This window comes from Pinus tabuliformis, chromosome 4_1, assembly GCF_031772625.1.
Source record: "Pinus tabuliformis cultivar Carrire ecotype Pingquan chromosome 4_1, CPIR1, whole genome shotgun sequence".
Taxonomy (NCBI): domain Eukaryota; kingdom Viridiplantae; phylum Streptophyta; class Pinopsida; order Pinales; family Pinaceae; genus Pinus; species Pinus tabuliformis.
In genome coordinates this window covers 463,201,402-463,220,156 of record NC_142303.1, presented here as the reverse complement: position 1 = coordinate 463,220,156, position 18,755 = coordinate 463,201,402, and the positions used below count along the sequence as shown (strand labels likewise).

At 40.5% G+C, this 18,755-nt stretch overlaps 1 protein-coding gene across 1 annotated transcript in view; it reads left to right on the top strand.

Annotated features, from left to right (window-relative positions):
* The first annotated feature begins 2,715 nt into the window (after positions 1-2,715).
* The window catches only part of LOC149176429 (cyclase-associated protein 1-like), a 60,562-nt gene continuing 44,522 nt past the window's right edge, over positions 2,716-18,755 (top strand). The window contains exon 1 of the mRNA XM_089419911.1: positions 2,716-3,337. Within this exon, the coding sequence (XP_089276037.1) occupies positions 3,008-3,337 (330 nt within the window). The 5' untranslated portion in view covers positions 2,716-3,007. The remainder of the gene's footprint in view (positions 3,338-18,755) is intronic.

Below are 18,755 nucleotides of genomic sequence, written 5' to 3'. Positions count from 1 at the left end.
GTCTTTTATGGAGTCTACAAGAATTCTCTTTGGTTTGGCCTCACTCTTTTTGAACTTTGCCTTCTCCTCCCCTCCCTATGGTTTTGGAATATATTTCTAGACATGTTCTAGAAGGCCATTTTCCTCCAAGATGAGAAGTACTCTAGTTTTCCAAGATTGATAGTTAATTGCACCTTCCAGTCTGTCTTCAATTCTAAGGTTTGGAGCCATTTATCAAACAATAAGGAACAAAGTATTTGTGAACCCTTTTCTCTAGGACTGACTTCAAATTATTCCAAAGCTTGACTTCTTCAAAGTAGTATAGTGGCTGCTCTTTCACCTAGCCTCTAATACCATGTTGATTTTTCTTATAATAAAAGCTGATTTTCTAATCTAATAATTACTTCTAATGATTTGTATTCTCACATTATCTTATGTCACTTATATCATTAAGTAATTATACATAAAAAAATCTCAATAATATTGCAATAATATTCATAGGATCATAAAGAGATGGCCAAACACAATTAAGAGACACAAGATTACCCTGGGAAAACCCAACCTCGGGAAAAACCCAACTTTTCTTCTAAGGAGAATTAAATCTTCAACAAAGTTTACAATATAATTTGTCTAGAAATTTGTACCAATTTCCAAGCTCAAATACCAGTCAAACACGGTCTAAGGAGAGAGAGAATATCAAAGTTCTGTTTAGTTTAGTCAAATTTGGTCAACAAGCTGAATTTCAGTCTATTTTGCTTCTAGTCAACTGTGGTCAAGGAGGCCGAATTTTGGCCCTGCAAATTCCTCACAAAACTCAATCAAACTATCACAATTGACATGTGGTCAACGCTGATCAAACATGTTCGGTCAATGTCCTTATTTGTACTCAAATATTTAGTCTTTAGTCCATTCAAAGATGCCCAATAACCAATCAAAGGTTCCAAATCAAAGCGGCCCAAATAATGCCAAAGTCAACATTGGTCAATGAGTCAAACTTCACTTTTAGATTTCAGTGGTCAACTTCTAGCTTCTTTTGCTCCTTCACACATCTGAACATATGAATTCTTGCTCTTGTGAGTGATCCAAAATTATGCCAAAGTGAGGAGGTCGACTTGTCTATTTATAATGGTTAAGTGGGTGCCTTTTTGACCAAGGGCCACCTTTAATGATGGGGTTGACTCAGGTTACTTGGAGCCTACATGAACCGATATAAAAATTGAATTTTCCTTTTAATATTTATAATTTATTTTGTTGATGTTAAAGGCTCCTTGTCAAGTGGGAATTCCTCTTGATGCTACAAAAATCAACAAATTTTTTAGAAGTGCACTTATGCTCACTCTCAGGTACTTTTGAAGTCATAGAGAAGAGAGAAGTTATGTTACATTTAATGGATCCTTCATGTCTTCAAAGCACTCTTCGAACTTCCTTATAGTCCATGGGTGCATTACATAGAATGAAGTAGTGCTGCCAACCCCTGAGAGGATACAGGAGCCCAAACTTCCACTAAGAAAAGCCCAAAAGCAAAACATATGAGGTACCCCATTGCAGCACAATCCACACAACACTACTAGGGCACCAAAGGTCCATGAAGTTCTAATAATAGAATGCCCAATGCTAAGGAAAACCATAGTGCCAATCCCCAATTGAGGGTGAGTAGAACACCAAAGGACAACAAATTTATAGCCTATAAGACCAAATGAATGAGTGCCTAATGCAAACCAAGGATACACTAACTCCAAACAACCATACACAAAAAATATATCCAAGGGCTTGAACATGGAAAAATTCACACACAAAACATGCCTTGAGATTGCAACCCATAAGCAAAAATTCCAAAAAAACAACCATATGCTAAATGAAACTCTTACTAGGCATTTTTATGGTAGAATAGCCTTGCTGCAAATGGCGATGTTCACTTTTCCCATACCAAAATCCATTATTCCACCTTGCCTTTAGTAAACCTTGTTGAGATTGTTAAGAGACATATTATAATTTAGTTTAGGCATGCAAGAAGGGGATGGTCAACTTGTTTTGTATACAGGCACCTTGTCTATAATTCAATGGTTATGGTGTTGTGGCATATGTTGCATTAAAATGTGATGTTATGTGCTTTCATATCCATGACCTATGAAGATTAAGACATTGGTTGATAGAAAAAGCCCCCATTTCTCCTAAACTCCCCTATTTTGAGGGTCATAGCCTTGTTAGCTAAAGTATCAACTTGATAATGGTGTCCTCCTAAAACTAGGTAGAACGAGACATTTTAAAAGTGTAAGCTAGAACAGATGCACACTTGCTATTAGACAAAATTAACTTTGACAACATTACATTATATTTAAGATTATGCTCGATTCATCGATAACATTCAAATTCTTTATTATAAATTCAATTGCTATGAATAGGTGCCCATAAAGAATGTAATCCTTAACTTAAATGATTGTAAACTTTCCTAAACCTAAAGCATAAATTATTCCGAGTTTTTCTTTAGGTGATCCTTACACAGACACCACTAAACCTAAATCATAGTTTGTATGCCCATGAAAAGTATTAATAGGAGCATTGTAATCTTGTTGCAAACTTCCCTTATGATTACCAAAATTTAAAGGTACATAAAGTTGAATTATCAGTTTAATCACCCATTATCATAATTATATTAATGTCTGAATATGACACAAACTTTTTCGGATCTGACACCCATTAATATAATATTCACAATGTATTGGGACTTGCATATTTTTTTCGCGAAACAGAAAAGTATAAAACGAATAATAATATTCAACAAAATCCACAGGGATATGCCATCTCTAACAACGACCTGTAATACATTATAACATATTCGGAGATGAGAATACCAGTTCAGACAAGGCCCCATCAGACATGACAGAGGGAGGACGCCAGCAGGTCGGGAATGGAACAAAATGCAAGATAACAGAGCTGAAAAATAATTGTATGGCATTTGTAGCGGGCTCATATTCATAGACTAGGGAGGGTTCACGTACTCAGAAAAAGAAGGCTCCTAGTCACGAAAATGGAATCTCTAACAGCCCTTGTAGGTAGACTAGAGATTGCAGTTTCCACCATGGAGAACAAATTGGGCTCAGTCCCTAGCAATTTCTCTCCCTCATTTTCTTCTTCTTCTGCCCAGTTGAGTTGTCCATCGTCCTCAGTGCCTCAGAATATCTCACCGTCATTCGATGATTCAAAAATATTGGAATATGATGCACTGGTTCAGACATCATTCGGGCGAGTGTTGACCGCAGCAGAGAAAATTGGGGATCGAGTCCTTGCACCCACCAATCTGCTCAGAGAGGCTCTGGCCGTAGAAAAGAGTGTTATGCTTCACTTCAGCAAATGTAAGGTGTGTGTTTGAATCTTGTTCTTTGGAGGCTGAGTCTAATTGAATAGTGTTTTCCTTTTATTGCCTGATAATTAAATTGGTTGCATGATTGGGAATTATCAAGAACACTGACACGGATTTGCCTTTAATCATCGCGATAATTTGCTTGTTTTGAATCTATCATGATAATTTAGGTAATTGTCGCGATATTTTTGAAATTATCGCCCTGTTTTCTGTTAGCTGCAAATTATTGCTATTTTTTTAACCCTAATTTTTTAAAAGTGAATCAGGGGATTGAGTTGTGAGTACACTGCTTATTTCCATCAAGCAAAAGGGAAATCTATTGTTTTCATTTCCCAAGATTCATCTCTTAATGGCTATGTTGCACGAGTTTCCGGTATGCGGGTACTTCGGGTACGGGGAACAAGTATCCGACACAGCTAGAAGCTTTGCTCAAATTTACAGAAATGTCAAGTTGGTAGAGGCAATGATATAATATATTAAAATTCAATATATATTAAAAAAATTAAAATAATTAATTTATTTCCATCCAAAATTTGCCAATCAAATTTCATCTTGCAAAGAAATATGTAAAATATTGAACTTTGAAACACTACAAAAAAATCAAAATATTAATCCATCAACAATTTGCGAATCAAATTCCTTCTCAGCAAAGAAACATGCAGAACTCCCCAAACCAGAAAAAGGTTGCATATTACTCGAATATTAGGTGATTTCATGCAATGCTATATGTCAAGTTACCGGTTCAATTCCGCACCAATGATGTTCAAAATTAAAACAATAGAGTTCAAAATGTTATTTTAAAGAGAGTTTGTATAGTAAAATTATAAATTTCTAAGTTAATATATATTTTATATATAAATAAATATAAAAATTAAATTATAAAATGTTTTTTTAAATAATATTTATATTTCATAATTTCAACAATTTTTTTTCTTTCGTATTCCATTTTTTGTCCATTCAGCCACAGGTGATAATGATGGTTTTGCAAGTGGCCAAGAGTCTGCCTAAATGCTTTTATATCCATCTGCCATCTGCGTATCTGAGGAGAATGAATAACTTTCCAATCACACAGATCAGGATTGGCTAAGCGCCTCATCTTCATTTGGATAGAAGGTGTTTCCATAAACGGGTTGTTTCACTTAGTTCCAGACCCATATCCAGATCTAGACCCAACGACATACCCTTCCCTTCGCATAGTTCCATCAATTTCAACAACACCCAAGCTGGCAGCGTCAAATACACCTAAGTTTGCACTTATTCATTGTAGTGAAGCTCCCGAAACGTCAAAAATCTGTTGCAGTGAAGCTCCCGAAAAGCTCCAAAGTACCCATTGAAGCTCTCGACGGTTTTGGAGCGTTTCCTACCAGCTCCCAAGCTCCCAGAAGCGTGGGATACGTGCTCTCCAATGCCTGGGAGCGGTACCCGTGTAACTATGCTTAATGGTAATATTAAATTAGTGACATTTTCCTTTATTTTTTATTTTCATCCTTTTACTTAAATTTTTAATATTACCATTAATTGACTTAGGATGTTTGAGAATGGTTTCGACCTCATTGGATTTCATATGGAGAAAGTAAAATTTTAGATCCCACTCAAAATCCAATAGACTTAACAGTTTTTAGGATTTTAGGATTGGCGGGATTGCAATGTTTCTACTGGATTCTATGATGTACGAGGGCATGAAACTAACATTTAATCAAGATCACCAAGCCCTCTATGTACCTCGATGTTGGTGGCATTGATTGTTGAGCTCCTCCTTCATGACCCTAGTAAAAATGTACACTTCACAAGCAAAATTATTGATTAGGATGTTAAGCTTTTTCTATCTTATTTTAATTAGTGGGTGATCTTGATGAGTAGGATCCCAATATAGGCAATGATTTTGATGTTATGTAGCTATTTGTTGTGGCATGATTTTCTTTGGATTTTAGAGGCCATTTAGAGCCTCTATTGATCTATTTTGATTTAGAGATGGATTGCACTTGGTGATATTTTGGTTATATGCACCCTTGCTATACACACGAGAAATTTTGCATATTTGTGTATAATAATTTGGATTCATATGGATGCACATGAATTATATGTTCTTTTAAAAAATTGAATATTTTATGTGTTTTTTGGTTGACCAATCTTTTGGTCCAGTTGTGATAACATTATTGAGGATGATGTGACCATTTTCCATCAAGCAAACAAAGGGAAATTCGTTGTTTTCATTGCCATGATTCATCTCATGAGATACATTTATTTTTGTTTTGATATGATTTTGTATCATTCTATTAGATCTTATGACTTAGGACAAATATCATATTTCAATATTGATATCTGATGTATCACTTGACATCTTATACATCTTATATATTGATTTTATTTTCATATTTATGTAGCAATGAGTTTGTTTGATGTTGATGTTGTTTTATAAGTTAAAAAATTGAAAAAATGATTATTTTTGTATTTTTTAAGTTTCCTGATAATTTCCGATATTTCCTCGATATTGCCGATAATTTAAATTTTGGACCCCCGACGATAAATTGCCGATGATGATAAATGTAACATTGGTGCTGATAGAGAAGCTGCGGTGGTGTCTCGCTTCTCTTGGTTTGCAAAAAAGGTGATAGGACTTTGCCAAGGCTTTAGGAAAATTGTTGTCAAGGTGGAGATTGTTAAAATTTGACAACAATTAGTAATTGTAAATTCTATGTATATGCAAGTAAACGTTGTTGCGGTTATTCAGTTTTACAAATGAAAATATAGTTACCAAAACTATTGTAATGGAGCCTACTTCATATATGTTCTGAGAGATGAATAGGCTGTTCCGTAGGCCTGAATGTAATAATTCTCTTGAATAATAATATCTAATTGCCTTGCCCATGGATGTTTCCTTGACGAGTTGTTAGGGTTTTACCATGTATCTTGTGTTTTTATGTGTTATTTTTAGTTAGTGATTGCATTTGTTTATGGACTTTTTCCAACAAAAACTACATTGTGGGTCAATGAAGTTCCTGTTTACAACAACAATCCTCCAAAGCCCGCTAGAAATTTGTAAATCATCCCCATAATAAATTAGGTTCAGAGTATTGTGGCTAGAAATTCGTACATCATCCCCATAATAAATTAGGTTCAAAGTATTGTGGGTGGAAGTGTTGAGTTTTGTAGCTCGGAAGGTACTACTAGTCTTGTGTCTTGACTAGAAGGACCTTAATTTGCCTCTTTAGGAGCTTGCATGTGACACGTAGAGTGTGCAAGTGAGTTGCACGCATGCGAATGTGTTGCATCTGGCATGCATGAGATGTGCATGTAAAACAAGCTAAATTTATGACTTGTACTTGAGGCTTGTCTGTGCTAAGAGAGGAAGGGACAAATTGACCGTAGGACAGACTAGAGGCAGTGCATAGCTAGGCTACAACGACGAGGTAAGACTGTGTTGCAGGGGGGTCGAGCCGACAAAGAAGTCGTCGAGCTTAGAGGTGAGGGCAGTAGGTAGACAGGAGAAGTGTGTTAGAGGTCTGAGTGTGTTGCACGGGTGAAGGGATTCGTCGGTAGCGGCTAACACAACCTGCGACAGGGCAATGCAGACTTACACAGATTAAAATTAATTAAAAATAAATAAATTTTCGAGCAATTTCGAGCAACGGTCCTTGGCAGTGTGTAGAGGGTGAGAAAATTAGTTGTTGGTTAGTTTGACAGAGATGGCTACTGGACTACGTTACGAGGACAGGTTAGATGAGGCAGGAAATTTGAGTCCTTGGAGGGAGAAAATTGTTCTGTTATTTGAGGAGCAAGAGTTGTAGGACATCGTGGAGAAGGTTGTCCCAATTCCTGCAGATCCTACTCAGTTGGCTGCATTTAATAAGATAAATGTGAAGGCCAAGAGAATAATCCTGGACTCCATTAGAGACCATGTTATACCTCATGTGACGAGGAAGAAGTATGCCTATGAGATGTGGGCATCCTTAACAAGGTTGTGCTAGAGTACAAACCAAAACAGGAAGATGGTGTTGAAGGAGAAATCGAGAAACGCCAAGATGTCTGAAACTGACACAGTTGCATCATACCTAACCAGGATCACTCAGATTAGAGATGATTTGGCAGTAGTGAGGGAAACTATTGATAGTGAAGAGTTGGTCAGATCAACCTTGAGTGGCTTTCCTTTGAAGTGGGATGCCTTTGTTGATGGTATCATCGCATCGGAGAATCTGCCCAGTTGGGATAATTGTGGGATGACTTTGTACAAGAGGAGACAAGGAGACGTTCCAAAACTGCAGGCCAACATGATGGAAAGGATGATGAGAAGAATTTTTCTCTTGTTGGAAAGGGCAAAGGTAAAGTAAAGGGAAGTGGGGGATCTGCTTTTGTGAAGGACATGAGCAAAGTGAAGTGCTTTGCGTGTCACAAGACTGGTCACTATGCGAGCTAGTGTCCATACAAGGAGGAGGAGGATCAAGTGGCTGCATCAACATCAACTGAGATTGATAACTTTACGAAGAAATTTGAGAAAGAATTTTCTCTTGTTGCATATACTTCTGACAATAATACTGTTGTGTATGAGGACAATGGGTTATGGCTAGTGGACAATAGAGCATCCAATCACATGACGGGGATGAGGTCAGTGTTTCGCAGTATTTCAAAGATAGACTCAGACTGCCATGTGAGTTGTGGAGCTAGCACCATACATGCAGTGAAGGGGGTTGGATGTGTCAAATTCCAGCTAGAGTCAGGAGGATTTCTAGAGGTGATAGGGATGTTATTTGTTCTAGGGTTGATGGTACACGTGCTGTGTAACATACCCCCTTCCCATGTCACTGGCAAATCCGGTCTCCATTGTCCGGTCATGGAAACGGATTGCAAGGCTCGAACCCCTGTTTTTTTTCTATTTTTATTTTACTCGCTTTTATATTTCCTTTCTTTCGCATAGGGAATGACAGTCGCCTATCTCTTGCTGCCACACGACGATTCGCCACGGGTTTGCCCAACCAAAAGGTGAGCGGGATGTTCGGGACATATACGTCTCCCTACTCACAATGTCGTCTCACATCCCGACTTCCTGACCTCCGACTGAGTCGAGGTCGGCCCATCCTAAGAGTTCAGGCCTTGCCTTCCTCCCGACTGCCCGACCCTTGACCTCCAACCTAGTCGAGTTGACGTATCAACCATGCTCCCTTCTTGTTAGCACACAACCCGACCTCCAACTAGTCAGGGTCGACATCGCTCTACTTTTGTTACCACTGAGGCATCGGTCTCGACCTCTGACCTCTAGGACTTGAATGGTCCTTTGGGCCGTACATCTAGCTGCATGGGCCCAACAAAAGGTCCACATCGGTTTTCTTTGACCAATCGCATAAGAGGGAAATCCGACTGCTCCAATTGGAAGTCTTCCCGCCTGAGGTTCTGATCTGCAAGGGCATAAATCTATCCAATCCTTCCTATAAGGTCAGGGCTTCGCTCCCTTATGTTGCAGCGAATGCTTTTCCCTTCCATTCTACGATGGCTTAGTCAAGGGACTTCGGCTCTGCCTCATACAATGTCTTCGACAGTGATCTTTGTGCTCTCCTCGGAGGCCGGATCTACCATTCCGTAGGCTTCCTCGAGCTGGTCTTCTTGACCGCCGTTCAGCCTCAAAGGTTTGGTCGGCCTCTAGATCTTCTTCAAGATCTCGCCTCTCCATCATAGTCAGATTAAAGCGTTCCCCAGTGTTACCCCTTTCGAGCTTGGGTGATAGCTACATTGAGGGATTCCTATCCCGTGGGCCTTCCTTGCCTTCAAGTAGGGAATTCCTCGCATGGCGGCATAGGAATTCCTGCGTCTAATATCTACTAGAGGCCTGGTGTGAGCTTTTGGGAGGCTCCCACCTCTCCTGCTACACACCAACAGTTCCAGAGTCTTCACGAACTCTGCAAGCAGTTTCTTAGCGCCGCCCATGGGTTGTTGGGGCATTTGGCTATTAGTAGGGACCTGTAGTCCTCATCGCCAAAATCCCTGTGGCGGGAATGGAGGCTGCTGCACATGTAAGGTTAAAGGCCATTGAAGGAGGCCGCTGGGCACACCTTGGGAACACTCCCTTAATCTTTCACATACTGCTTGCCTGTTGGCACAACAACTTCAATGTATACAATGATCGACTCTGGCCAACAAAGGGTCTTCCTTATAATTTGTACATTAATGCAAAGGGTCTCATAACCCACTTCTTTTAACTGTTCATGGTTTGGGCCTGAAATAATTCATTGAATTTTGCCACTGTATTATTTCTGACACAGTTAAGCATCTTATTCAGAGTAAGAGTCTGCCTCAACTCTACAACTTAGGCATTAGTGTTATGGGGTTCCTTTCGCGTAGTAAACATCTGATACTCTGTGGTCGTAAGCTATTAAACACATTTACTTCCAAGTGCAAGCACAAGCACACATGTACACCTACATATACACAGATATATTCAACATACAAGCCAGGGAAATATCCCTTCATGATTGCACCATAGGTATACACACAACAACACAATTACAACCCCTGTTTTCCATATCTATTACAGATGACAATGCAACACAAGCCATTAAATGCAAGTAGTATTCACAAACACTTATCTTTTAGTCTGCAGGGCAACTCAGTATGGGACTATGACTCTCCACCCAACCATAGACAACTGCAACCATTAATACTTGCAGTTGCCACCCCCGAGCCAAATTCCAGAGTCTGAGGGGGAAATGCTTGCTTCTGGGACCACACACAAGCTGCCAGTTAAGTCAGGTACTCTAGAGGACCTCCTGCCTCAATCCCATAACTGTTTTTCCTCCTTCTTGCCTGCATGGGGAGTCCAGAGGTGCCCAACCTCACCCCCTCGTGCACATATAGTGTTTCACCCCCTCCCAGGGAGTCCATAAACCACTGTACCAATCCGGGCAGTAACCAGGAATTGTCTTCAAGCCTGTCTCTGTCTCGGCTTCAGGATGGTCTCCTCCCAAGCTGTTATATGGCTCTAGAGTAGTTATCTCAACCCATAGCCTCCAGGGAACCCAAACTATTACAGGACTTGTAGTATACCTAGGGGGGATAATATGGGGTACAGAGGGAGGTACCTAAGGTAATAATGAGATGTAAGGATTATAAATAAATGGGCCATAGTTAATAAATAAAGTGGTTAACCCGCATAATGTAAGGGACCACAAGTAGTTAGGAAATAATGTGATAAGCCCATAGTATTGGATATATGGTATTGAAAGACCCATGGTAGGCTAGAGACTCTCCATTGAGGGATGTCAAGTATTGTTTGGTATTGACAGACATTAGCTTGTGGAGCGTTCCCCTCCCTTAAGGAGTGGTTGTATGGTGTTACCCTACCTCAAGGGTTTTATCAATAAAGATCTGAAGCTTTTGTGTTATTTGGGGTATATTCAGTAAGTTTTATATATTTGCAGGTCAAATCTACTACAAGTGCCTTGTAGTATATTTGACCTGAAAATATATAACCATGCAAAATATGCCCAAGAAAGATCAAGATCGATCCAAAAATATAAAATGGAAATGCTTCTTTATTAATGTGAAAACCCTTGAAGTAGGGTAACACCATACAACTACTCCTTAAGGAAGGAGAACACTCCACAAGCCATATGTTTATCAATACAATAATACTTGACATCCTTCAATGGAGAGTCTCTAGCGTCTATATAGGCTTCATACATACAATACCATGGGTAATAACCATGAGTATTTCAATACCATATATCCAATACTATGGGCTTATCACATTATTTCCTAACTACTTGTGGTCCCTTACATTATGCGGGTTAACCACTTTATTTATTAACTATGACCCATTTATTTATTATCCTTACATCTCATTATTACCTTGGGTACCTCTCTCTGTACCCCATATTACCCCCTAGGTATACTACATTCCACCCCCCTTAAACATGTTTCGTCCCCAAAACATGAGAAGAACACAAATAATAAGATGTACTCAAAAGAGTAGTCCATTGGTACCATGCACATGCATCTAGCCATCCCAGAGAAAGGTGAACACTTGATCTAGCCGGTGCCTCGCTCGCTTGAGATGGAAGCTGGTTCTGGTGGTTCCTTTGTGTTGATGTGCTGTGGGTGGATCATCGCACCTCTCTATCTATTGCCCAGGGGTTGTTGTCCTTGTTGCTAGTTTGTTGCCACCTTGCTAGTTGTTGCCTTGCTGGGTGATGCAAGTGGTGATATGTTGAAGCTTTAACTGATGGAATATCTTTCGTTAATTCCTCTACTATTGGTGTCTGGTGCTTTTTCTAGTACCTGGTTTGATGTCTGTGTTTGGTTGTCGACCATCAAGGACTCATCATCTAATACAATCTCTGCTTGGTTCTTAATGGAAGTATCTTGCAATGTAATTTTCTTCTTTTTATACCAGAGCTTCATGAATTTCTTCTACGCATTAATATTGATAGTGCCCACCGATTCCATCCAAGGGTATCCCAAAACAACATCCACATTATCCATATCTGAAGTATAAAAATCAGAATGCAACACATACTTATCCATAGAAAGCTTCAAATCTTTATAAATTTGAACATCCTCATTATCAACCTGTGATTTTGCAATATGTTTTGCTGAAACTTGTAATTTTTTTGCCACATTAACATTGATAAAATTATACTTGCAACTAGGATTGATAGACACAATGATCTGCTCCTTCTGAATACATCCATGAACCTGTAATAAGGAGATACCAACAGAAAATAACCCTTTAGGTCTCTTGTTTTCCTTCTTTCCAGTATGAGACCATTTGTCCAAAAATAGTTTTTCAATTTCTTTAGGAGGACATAATTTCAGAAACTCACTGTCAAGTGATTTCCACCATAGAGCAGTCTCATCTTCCAAATAATACCCTATGGAGACGCTCCAAAATTATGGGTGGTCAATCTTTTGAGATTGTATAAATTCTTCAATAGTGGGACCATTAGCACATCCTGTAAAAATCATCTTGGTATAACCCTTAAATTAGAATGAGGGTTTGGTAAAAATTTACCTACTTTGTGCGACAAATTTAAAATGGCCACAACTCGGTCAATATGGCTCAGAATCCTTATTATAGTCTGTTTTCGGAATTGGAACGGTCATTTTGCATCTTCCCTTGAGATTGAAATCCCGATCTGGGCACTCTGAAAACTCATATTTGCACTGCAACTGTCTCACCGTCTATAAAATTCGTTGATTTTAAATCAACAATATCTCCCTCGTCCAGACTCCGATTCAATTGTTTTTTTTGAAATTGGGTAATTTTTCAAGAGGAGCTCAAATCTGCAATTATTTTTCCAAAATTCCCTATAGAAACTGCAAAAATTTATTGGAGAGTCATCGTCCATGAATTGCCGCCAGATTTTTTTTTGAAAATAACTGATTTTAAATTAGTGATATCTCCCTCATCCGGATTCCGATTCGACTGATTTTTTTTTGAAATTGGGTATGTTTTTGCAATTTTTGCATCAAAATTTCCAGATCTGATCTGCAAACTCGCCGCCCAAAAAATTCTTGCAAAAAATGAAAAAAAATCTCCCCCTCTTTGCCCAAGAAAGTGCTCTGATACCACTTGTAGTATATCTGACCTGAAAATATATAACCATGCAAAATATGCCCAAGAAAGATCAAGATCGATCCAAAAATATAAAATGGAAATGCTTCTTTATTAATATCAAAACCCTTGAGGTAGGGTAACACCATACAACTACTCCTTAAGGAAGGAGAACACTCCACAAGCCATATGTTTGTCAATACAATAATACTTGACATCCCTCAATGGAGAGTCTCTAGCCTCTATATAGGCTTCATACATACAATACCATGGGTAATAACCATGGGTCTCTCAATACCATATATCCAATACTATGGGCTTATCACATTATTTCCTAACTACCCATGGGTCTCTCAATACCATATATCCAATACTATGGGCTTATCACATTATTTCCTAATTACTTGTGGTCCCTTACATTATGCGGGTTAACCACTTTATTTATTAACTATGACTCATTTATTTTTTTATCTTTCAGGGACCCAAGCTGTTACAGGCTCTTTGCTTATTGTGTTTTCTCAAGCAAGCATGGGCCTGAGTACTTTCCTTCAACCCATTTAATTTCAGGAGCCAATTCATTAACTCCTTGCACTAGCCAGCCATCAATGATTGCCTTATCAAACCAGGTTTCTCCTTGGCACAAGAAACCACACATCCCAAGCAACAATTCTCCACCCCAACTCTGGAATCTATGTCCCTTAGACTCAGTCCCCTTTTCTTTTATTTCAAACATTGCACAATATTTACATCATATTTACAAGGTGGCTCATACGAGAACCTTGGGTGGGGTTGTCACATGCTGTCAGTATCAACCATGGAGGATGGTTGATATAAAATTTTGTTTTGGGATGGATAGGTGCTTCTATATTCAAAGGGAGCGACCTTAGATGTAGCTATAGTGCTTGGCATCAGACAGGGGCAGTCATACAGGTTGATGGGACAACCTGTGGGTATATCCAAGGGGATCTTGGTTACAGGAACAATGTCAGTTGTTGGGAGGGAGCAGGTGGTGAGGAAGAGTGATTCTTCAGGTATTGCCATGAGCCTCAATTGGTATGATATGACATTGTTAGATCCTCAAGAGCAAGATTCTGGGAGCATGGTTGAAAGGAGTTTGAAAACTTGGAAGCCCAAATTTATACTACAACAATTGATTAAGTTCCTTCTATTTGTTAATCACTGAACAAATTATTTACAATATCCTACAGCAAATACCGAAACTAATACACTATAGCCTTCACCAATTAAAATTATACACGGAAACAAGAAACTGAGCAAGAAAGAAATACACAACACATTACACCGTTATTTTGGACAAATGTCTTTGGAAAAACACAATGTGGTAAAACCGGTGCAACAACTGAGGGTTTGTATTATTAAGCAGTAGTTTTCTGAATACAATTCGTTGGAAGCCCAACTAGCTATCTGATATAGAGAGAAACTGGACAAAAAGAGTAGTGAGATGATCTCACCCTGTCACTGCAAGAACCGACATTGATTTGCGTTGGAGGTGAGCCTTTGCGCAGTACTGTGTAAAGCCTACGCAGTCACTGCGTCATTGCAGCTGGGACTGCGTTGCACCTCCTTCTGATCCTCTGCTGGCTAGAAACTTCAGCTCTCAGGCCTCCCGGTCTCACACCTCGGCTCCGGCACTAGATCCTGACTGTTCCTTAGCAGAATTTCGATCTCCCTCTGAAGCTCTGCGTTGCTACAATGTAGCTCTGCGTGGCCCTGCGTCAGCCTCTCTGGACGTCTTTTTGCCCTCTCTGCCTTGTACTCTCCGGTCCAGGAAAACTTCTCCCGGAAACTATCCCTACCCCTCACTGCAAGAAATCTCCTCAATCGATTCTCTAGCAACTGCTGCGCTGCCCTCTCTGAGAAATTCGATCTCTTGATCTCTCTCCGATGTGATTTCCAAATGCCCATCAAGCCTCCTCTTATAATCTTCTCGTTGAGAACCAACGGCCCAAATTAGATTCTAATCAATGGCTCAGATCATTTTGGCTTGATCCTCGTCTTCTTCTAGAAGTTTCACCCACAGTTTGATTAATACCCTTTAATTATTTTAATTTCTTAAGTTTAGACTTAGGCACCCATTAAAAATAATTAATTATTTTAATAAAACTGTCTCTGGGTGGAATTTCCCAAAACGATTTCTGGGTATTGTGGAATACATGTACCTTAGCCACCTTGCAAATTTTGAGGCTCAGAGCACCACATCGATGCTACAAGAAATCAACACTTCCTCTTAGCGAGGAATGTGCTCTAGTAATGCAACCTGCTGAAGCATCACCCTTGTTTATAACATCTCCCTTTGCGCTGTTGATGTCTGACATCGCTGCCCACCAACTACTGCGCAAATGCTGCATCTGTACTGTTGCTGACCCTACCACTGCCAACACTGCATTTGTACTGCAACCCTCATAAGTTCTGCATCTGTGCTGCTGCTGGCACTGCCATTGCCAATACTGCATCTGCACTGCAACCTTCTCCAACTGCTACTGCTACTGCATCAACAACGGAAAAGCATCCAAAATTACTGAACAGGTGTTTAGCATGATGCATCTGTTGCTGGAGTTCTGACTACTGCTAGTCTCTGCGCTGACCCTCTGAAGCCTCTGCGCTGCTGCTGACTCTGCACTGTGCCAACTGCATTGTTGCCAATTCTGGTCTGCGTTGCTCAGTCTCTGGAGCTCCTAGCCACTACAACTGTCACTCCGACACTCCTCTACACCAACTGACACCAGTCCATCCTGCTACTTCTGATCTGGGCTCTTGTAGAAAGGTATTGATCCAAGAGGTGGACTCCTCAAGGATCCTGCCCATCTGTAGTTCTTTCGAACTATAGTACTAGATCACCCCACCTCTCCCCTGGAGGTATCTGGGCAACCATGGCAAACTCCTCCTCCTCGATCTTTGTGGATGCAACCTTCGGATCATGCTTCTCGTCCTTGTCCTTCTTCTTGAGAGGACACTGCATAGCGTAGTGACCAAGTTCACCACACCGGAAGCACTTGATCTTCGAAACATCTTTCTTCTTCTTCCGCTGCTCCTGCTGCCCCTTTGATGCAAGGGCTGCATTTTCTTCCTCCTCCTTGGGCTTCATTCCATTGCTGTTGCTGCTATCAAGTTTGCACTTGACCAAGTCTCTCCTCATCTCTTCCTGTTGAAGAGCGGCCCACATTCCTTCCCAATCCGACAATCTCTCTCTGCCTAGGATACTCTGGACAAACACTTGCCATTCTTTTGAGACTGAATTCAGGGCCAGCCTCACCATCTCGGTAGGCTGAGGTGTTGACCCCACAGCTGCCAACGAGTCTCGGATTTCCTGAAGCTTCATTAGGAATGGATCAATGTGTTCCCCCTTCTGCATTTGCATGGATCTCATCTTTTGCTCCAAGTACATCTTCCGCTGCTCGGAAGATCCTTCGTATAGCGTGGCCAATGCTTCCCACATTTGTCGGGCAGTATCCTTGCCAACAATGTGACACACTACGTGATCTCTCACTCCGTCGAGGATCAATCGTTTGGCCTTCGCCATTTCAGCCTTGTACTTCTTGAGCGGATTTGGATCTGCGGGTACAACTACCACACTATCGACATAGGTTTTGAGATCGTGCTCATCCAAAAGGCATGAGATCCTTGCCTTCTAGATCACGTAGTTGGATGCACCCTCCAACCGATCTTGATCTCGCAACCCATTAGCTGCCATCTCTGCCAATGAAATGTCGAACTGCCTCCTCTCTCCTCTGTGCTGCTGCTGGGCTGGCCTATGCACTCCCTGTTGGAGTTAGTAGATCTACTTCTCCCTGCTACTGCTCAGCAGATGAGAATTCAGACTCCTTGGCTGGAAGTCCTTTGAGGAAGAATTCCCTCAAAATAGTGTCTCCTTCTCTCTTCTGACGTTTTTCTGCCCCAACAACTGCTGTAGAAAACTGCGTCTCACCAGAAACCTCCTCTTCGTTGAAGCTTCTGCGCTGCTCCCTCTGACATTGACAAACTTCGATCTGGAAGTCTTACCTCTTTGTCAACTCACTCAGAGAGAGACCTTCCTCAAAAATTTTGCCCTCCTGGCTTGGACTGCGCAATCCCTCTGGGGATTTGATTTGTTGCCTACGCAACGCTTAGACTCTCCTTCTCTTCAGCGCTAGGCTCTTGCGACTCTGCTCTCTTGCTTCACTTGCAACTCTGATACCACGTGAAATTTTGGAAGCCCAAATTTCTATTGTGGCAACTAATTAAGTTCCTTCTGTTTGTTAATTACTGAACAAATTATTTACTGCATCCTACAAAAAATATCGAAACTAATACATTGCAGCCTTCACCAATTAAAATTATATGCGGAAAGAAGAAACTGAGCAAGAAAGAAATACACAACACATTACACCGTTATTTTTGGACAAATGTCCCCAAAAAAACATAATGCAGGAAAACTGGTGCAGCAACTAAGGGTTTGTATTATTGCGCAGTAGTTTTTTGAATACAATTCGCTGGAAGCCCAACTGACTATCCGATACAAAGAGAAATTGTTCAAAAAGAGTAGTGAGATGATCTCACCTTGTCACTGGGAGAACCGGCACTGATCTGTGTTGGAAGCGAGCCTCTGTGCTGCCTCTGCACAATACTGCATCAAGCCTACGCAGTCACTGCGTCATTGCAGCTGGGATTGCGTTGCACCTCCCTCTGATCCTCTGCTGGCTGGAAACTTCAGCTCTCAGGCCTCCCGGTCTCACACCCCGACTCCGGCACTAGATCCTGACTGTTCCTTAGCAGAATTTCGATCTCCCTCTGAAGCTTTGCGCTGCCACAACGTAGCTCTTGTGGCCATGCTACAACCTCTTTGGACATCTTTCTGCCCTCTCTGCCTTGTACTCTCCGGTCCAGGAAAACTTTCCCCAGAAACTATCCTTGCCCCTCATTGCAAGAAATCTCCTCAATTGATTCTCTAGCAACTGCTGTGCTGCCCTCTCTGAGAAATTCGATCTCTTGATCTCTCTCCGATGTTATTTCCAAATGCCCATCAAGCCTCCTCTTATAATCTTCTCATTGAGAACCAATGGCCTAGATTAGATTCTAATCAATGGCTCATATCATTTTGGCTTGATCCTCGTCTTCTTCTAGAAGTTTCACCCACAGTTTGATTAATACCCTTTAATTATTTTAATTTCCTAAGTTTAGACTTAGGTCCCTTTTAAAAATAATTAATTATTTTAATAAAACTGCCTTTGGGTGGAATTTCCCAAAACGATTTATGGGTATTGTGGAATACATGTGTCTTAGCCTTCCTGCAAATTTTGAGGCTCAAAGCACATCCGATGCTACCATAAATCAACAAGGAGCAGGTCTTCAGATCAGATTCCAAAGCAGGTAGTGGGTAAGTCTTCTAGTTCCGAGGGAGCAACTATAGCAGCAAATAATGTGATGATATTGGAGACAGATCCAGGTGGAGGAGGTTCTTCCAGAAGTAACTCCCTCGCTAAGAGAGAGTGTTGAGTTTTGTAGCTTGGAAGGTACTTCTAGTCTTGTGTCTTGACTAGAAGGACCTTGATTTGCCTCTTTAGGAGCTTGCATGTGACATGAAAAGCGTGCAAGTGAGTTACATGCATGTGAATGTGTTTCATGTGACATGCATGTAAAGCAAGCTAAATTTATGACTTGTACTTGACTTAAAGTAGAGAAAGCTAAAGATATGATAGTTAACTAAAGTAAAGTCACTTATCTTCAGTTAACTTAACGAGCTAATTTTCGTTGTCAATCTTAACCTAGGAAAGTTATAAATTGAGCCTAAGTGTTGAGGCTAAGACACAACAATAACACAAGATTGAGAGAGACTTCTTAGTGAGCGTGTGCTGGGTCTGAGAGAGTGCAGTGAGG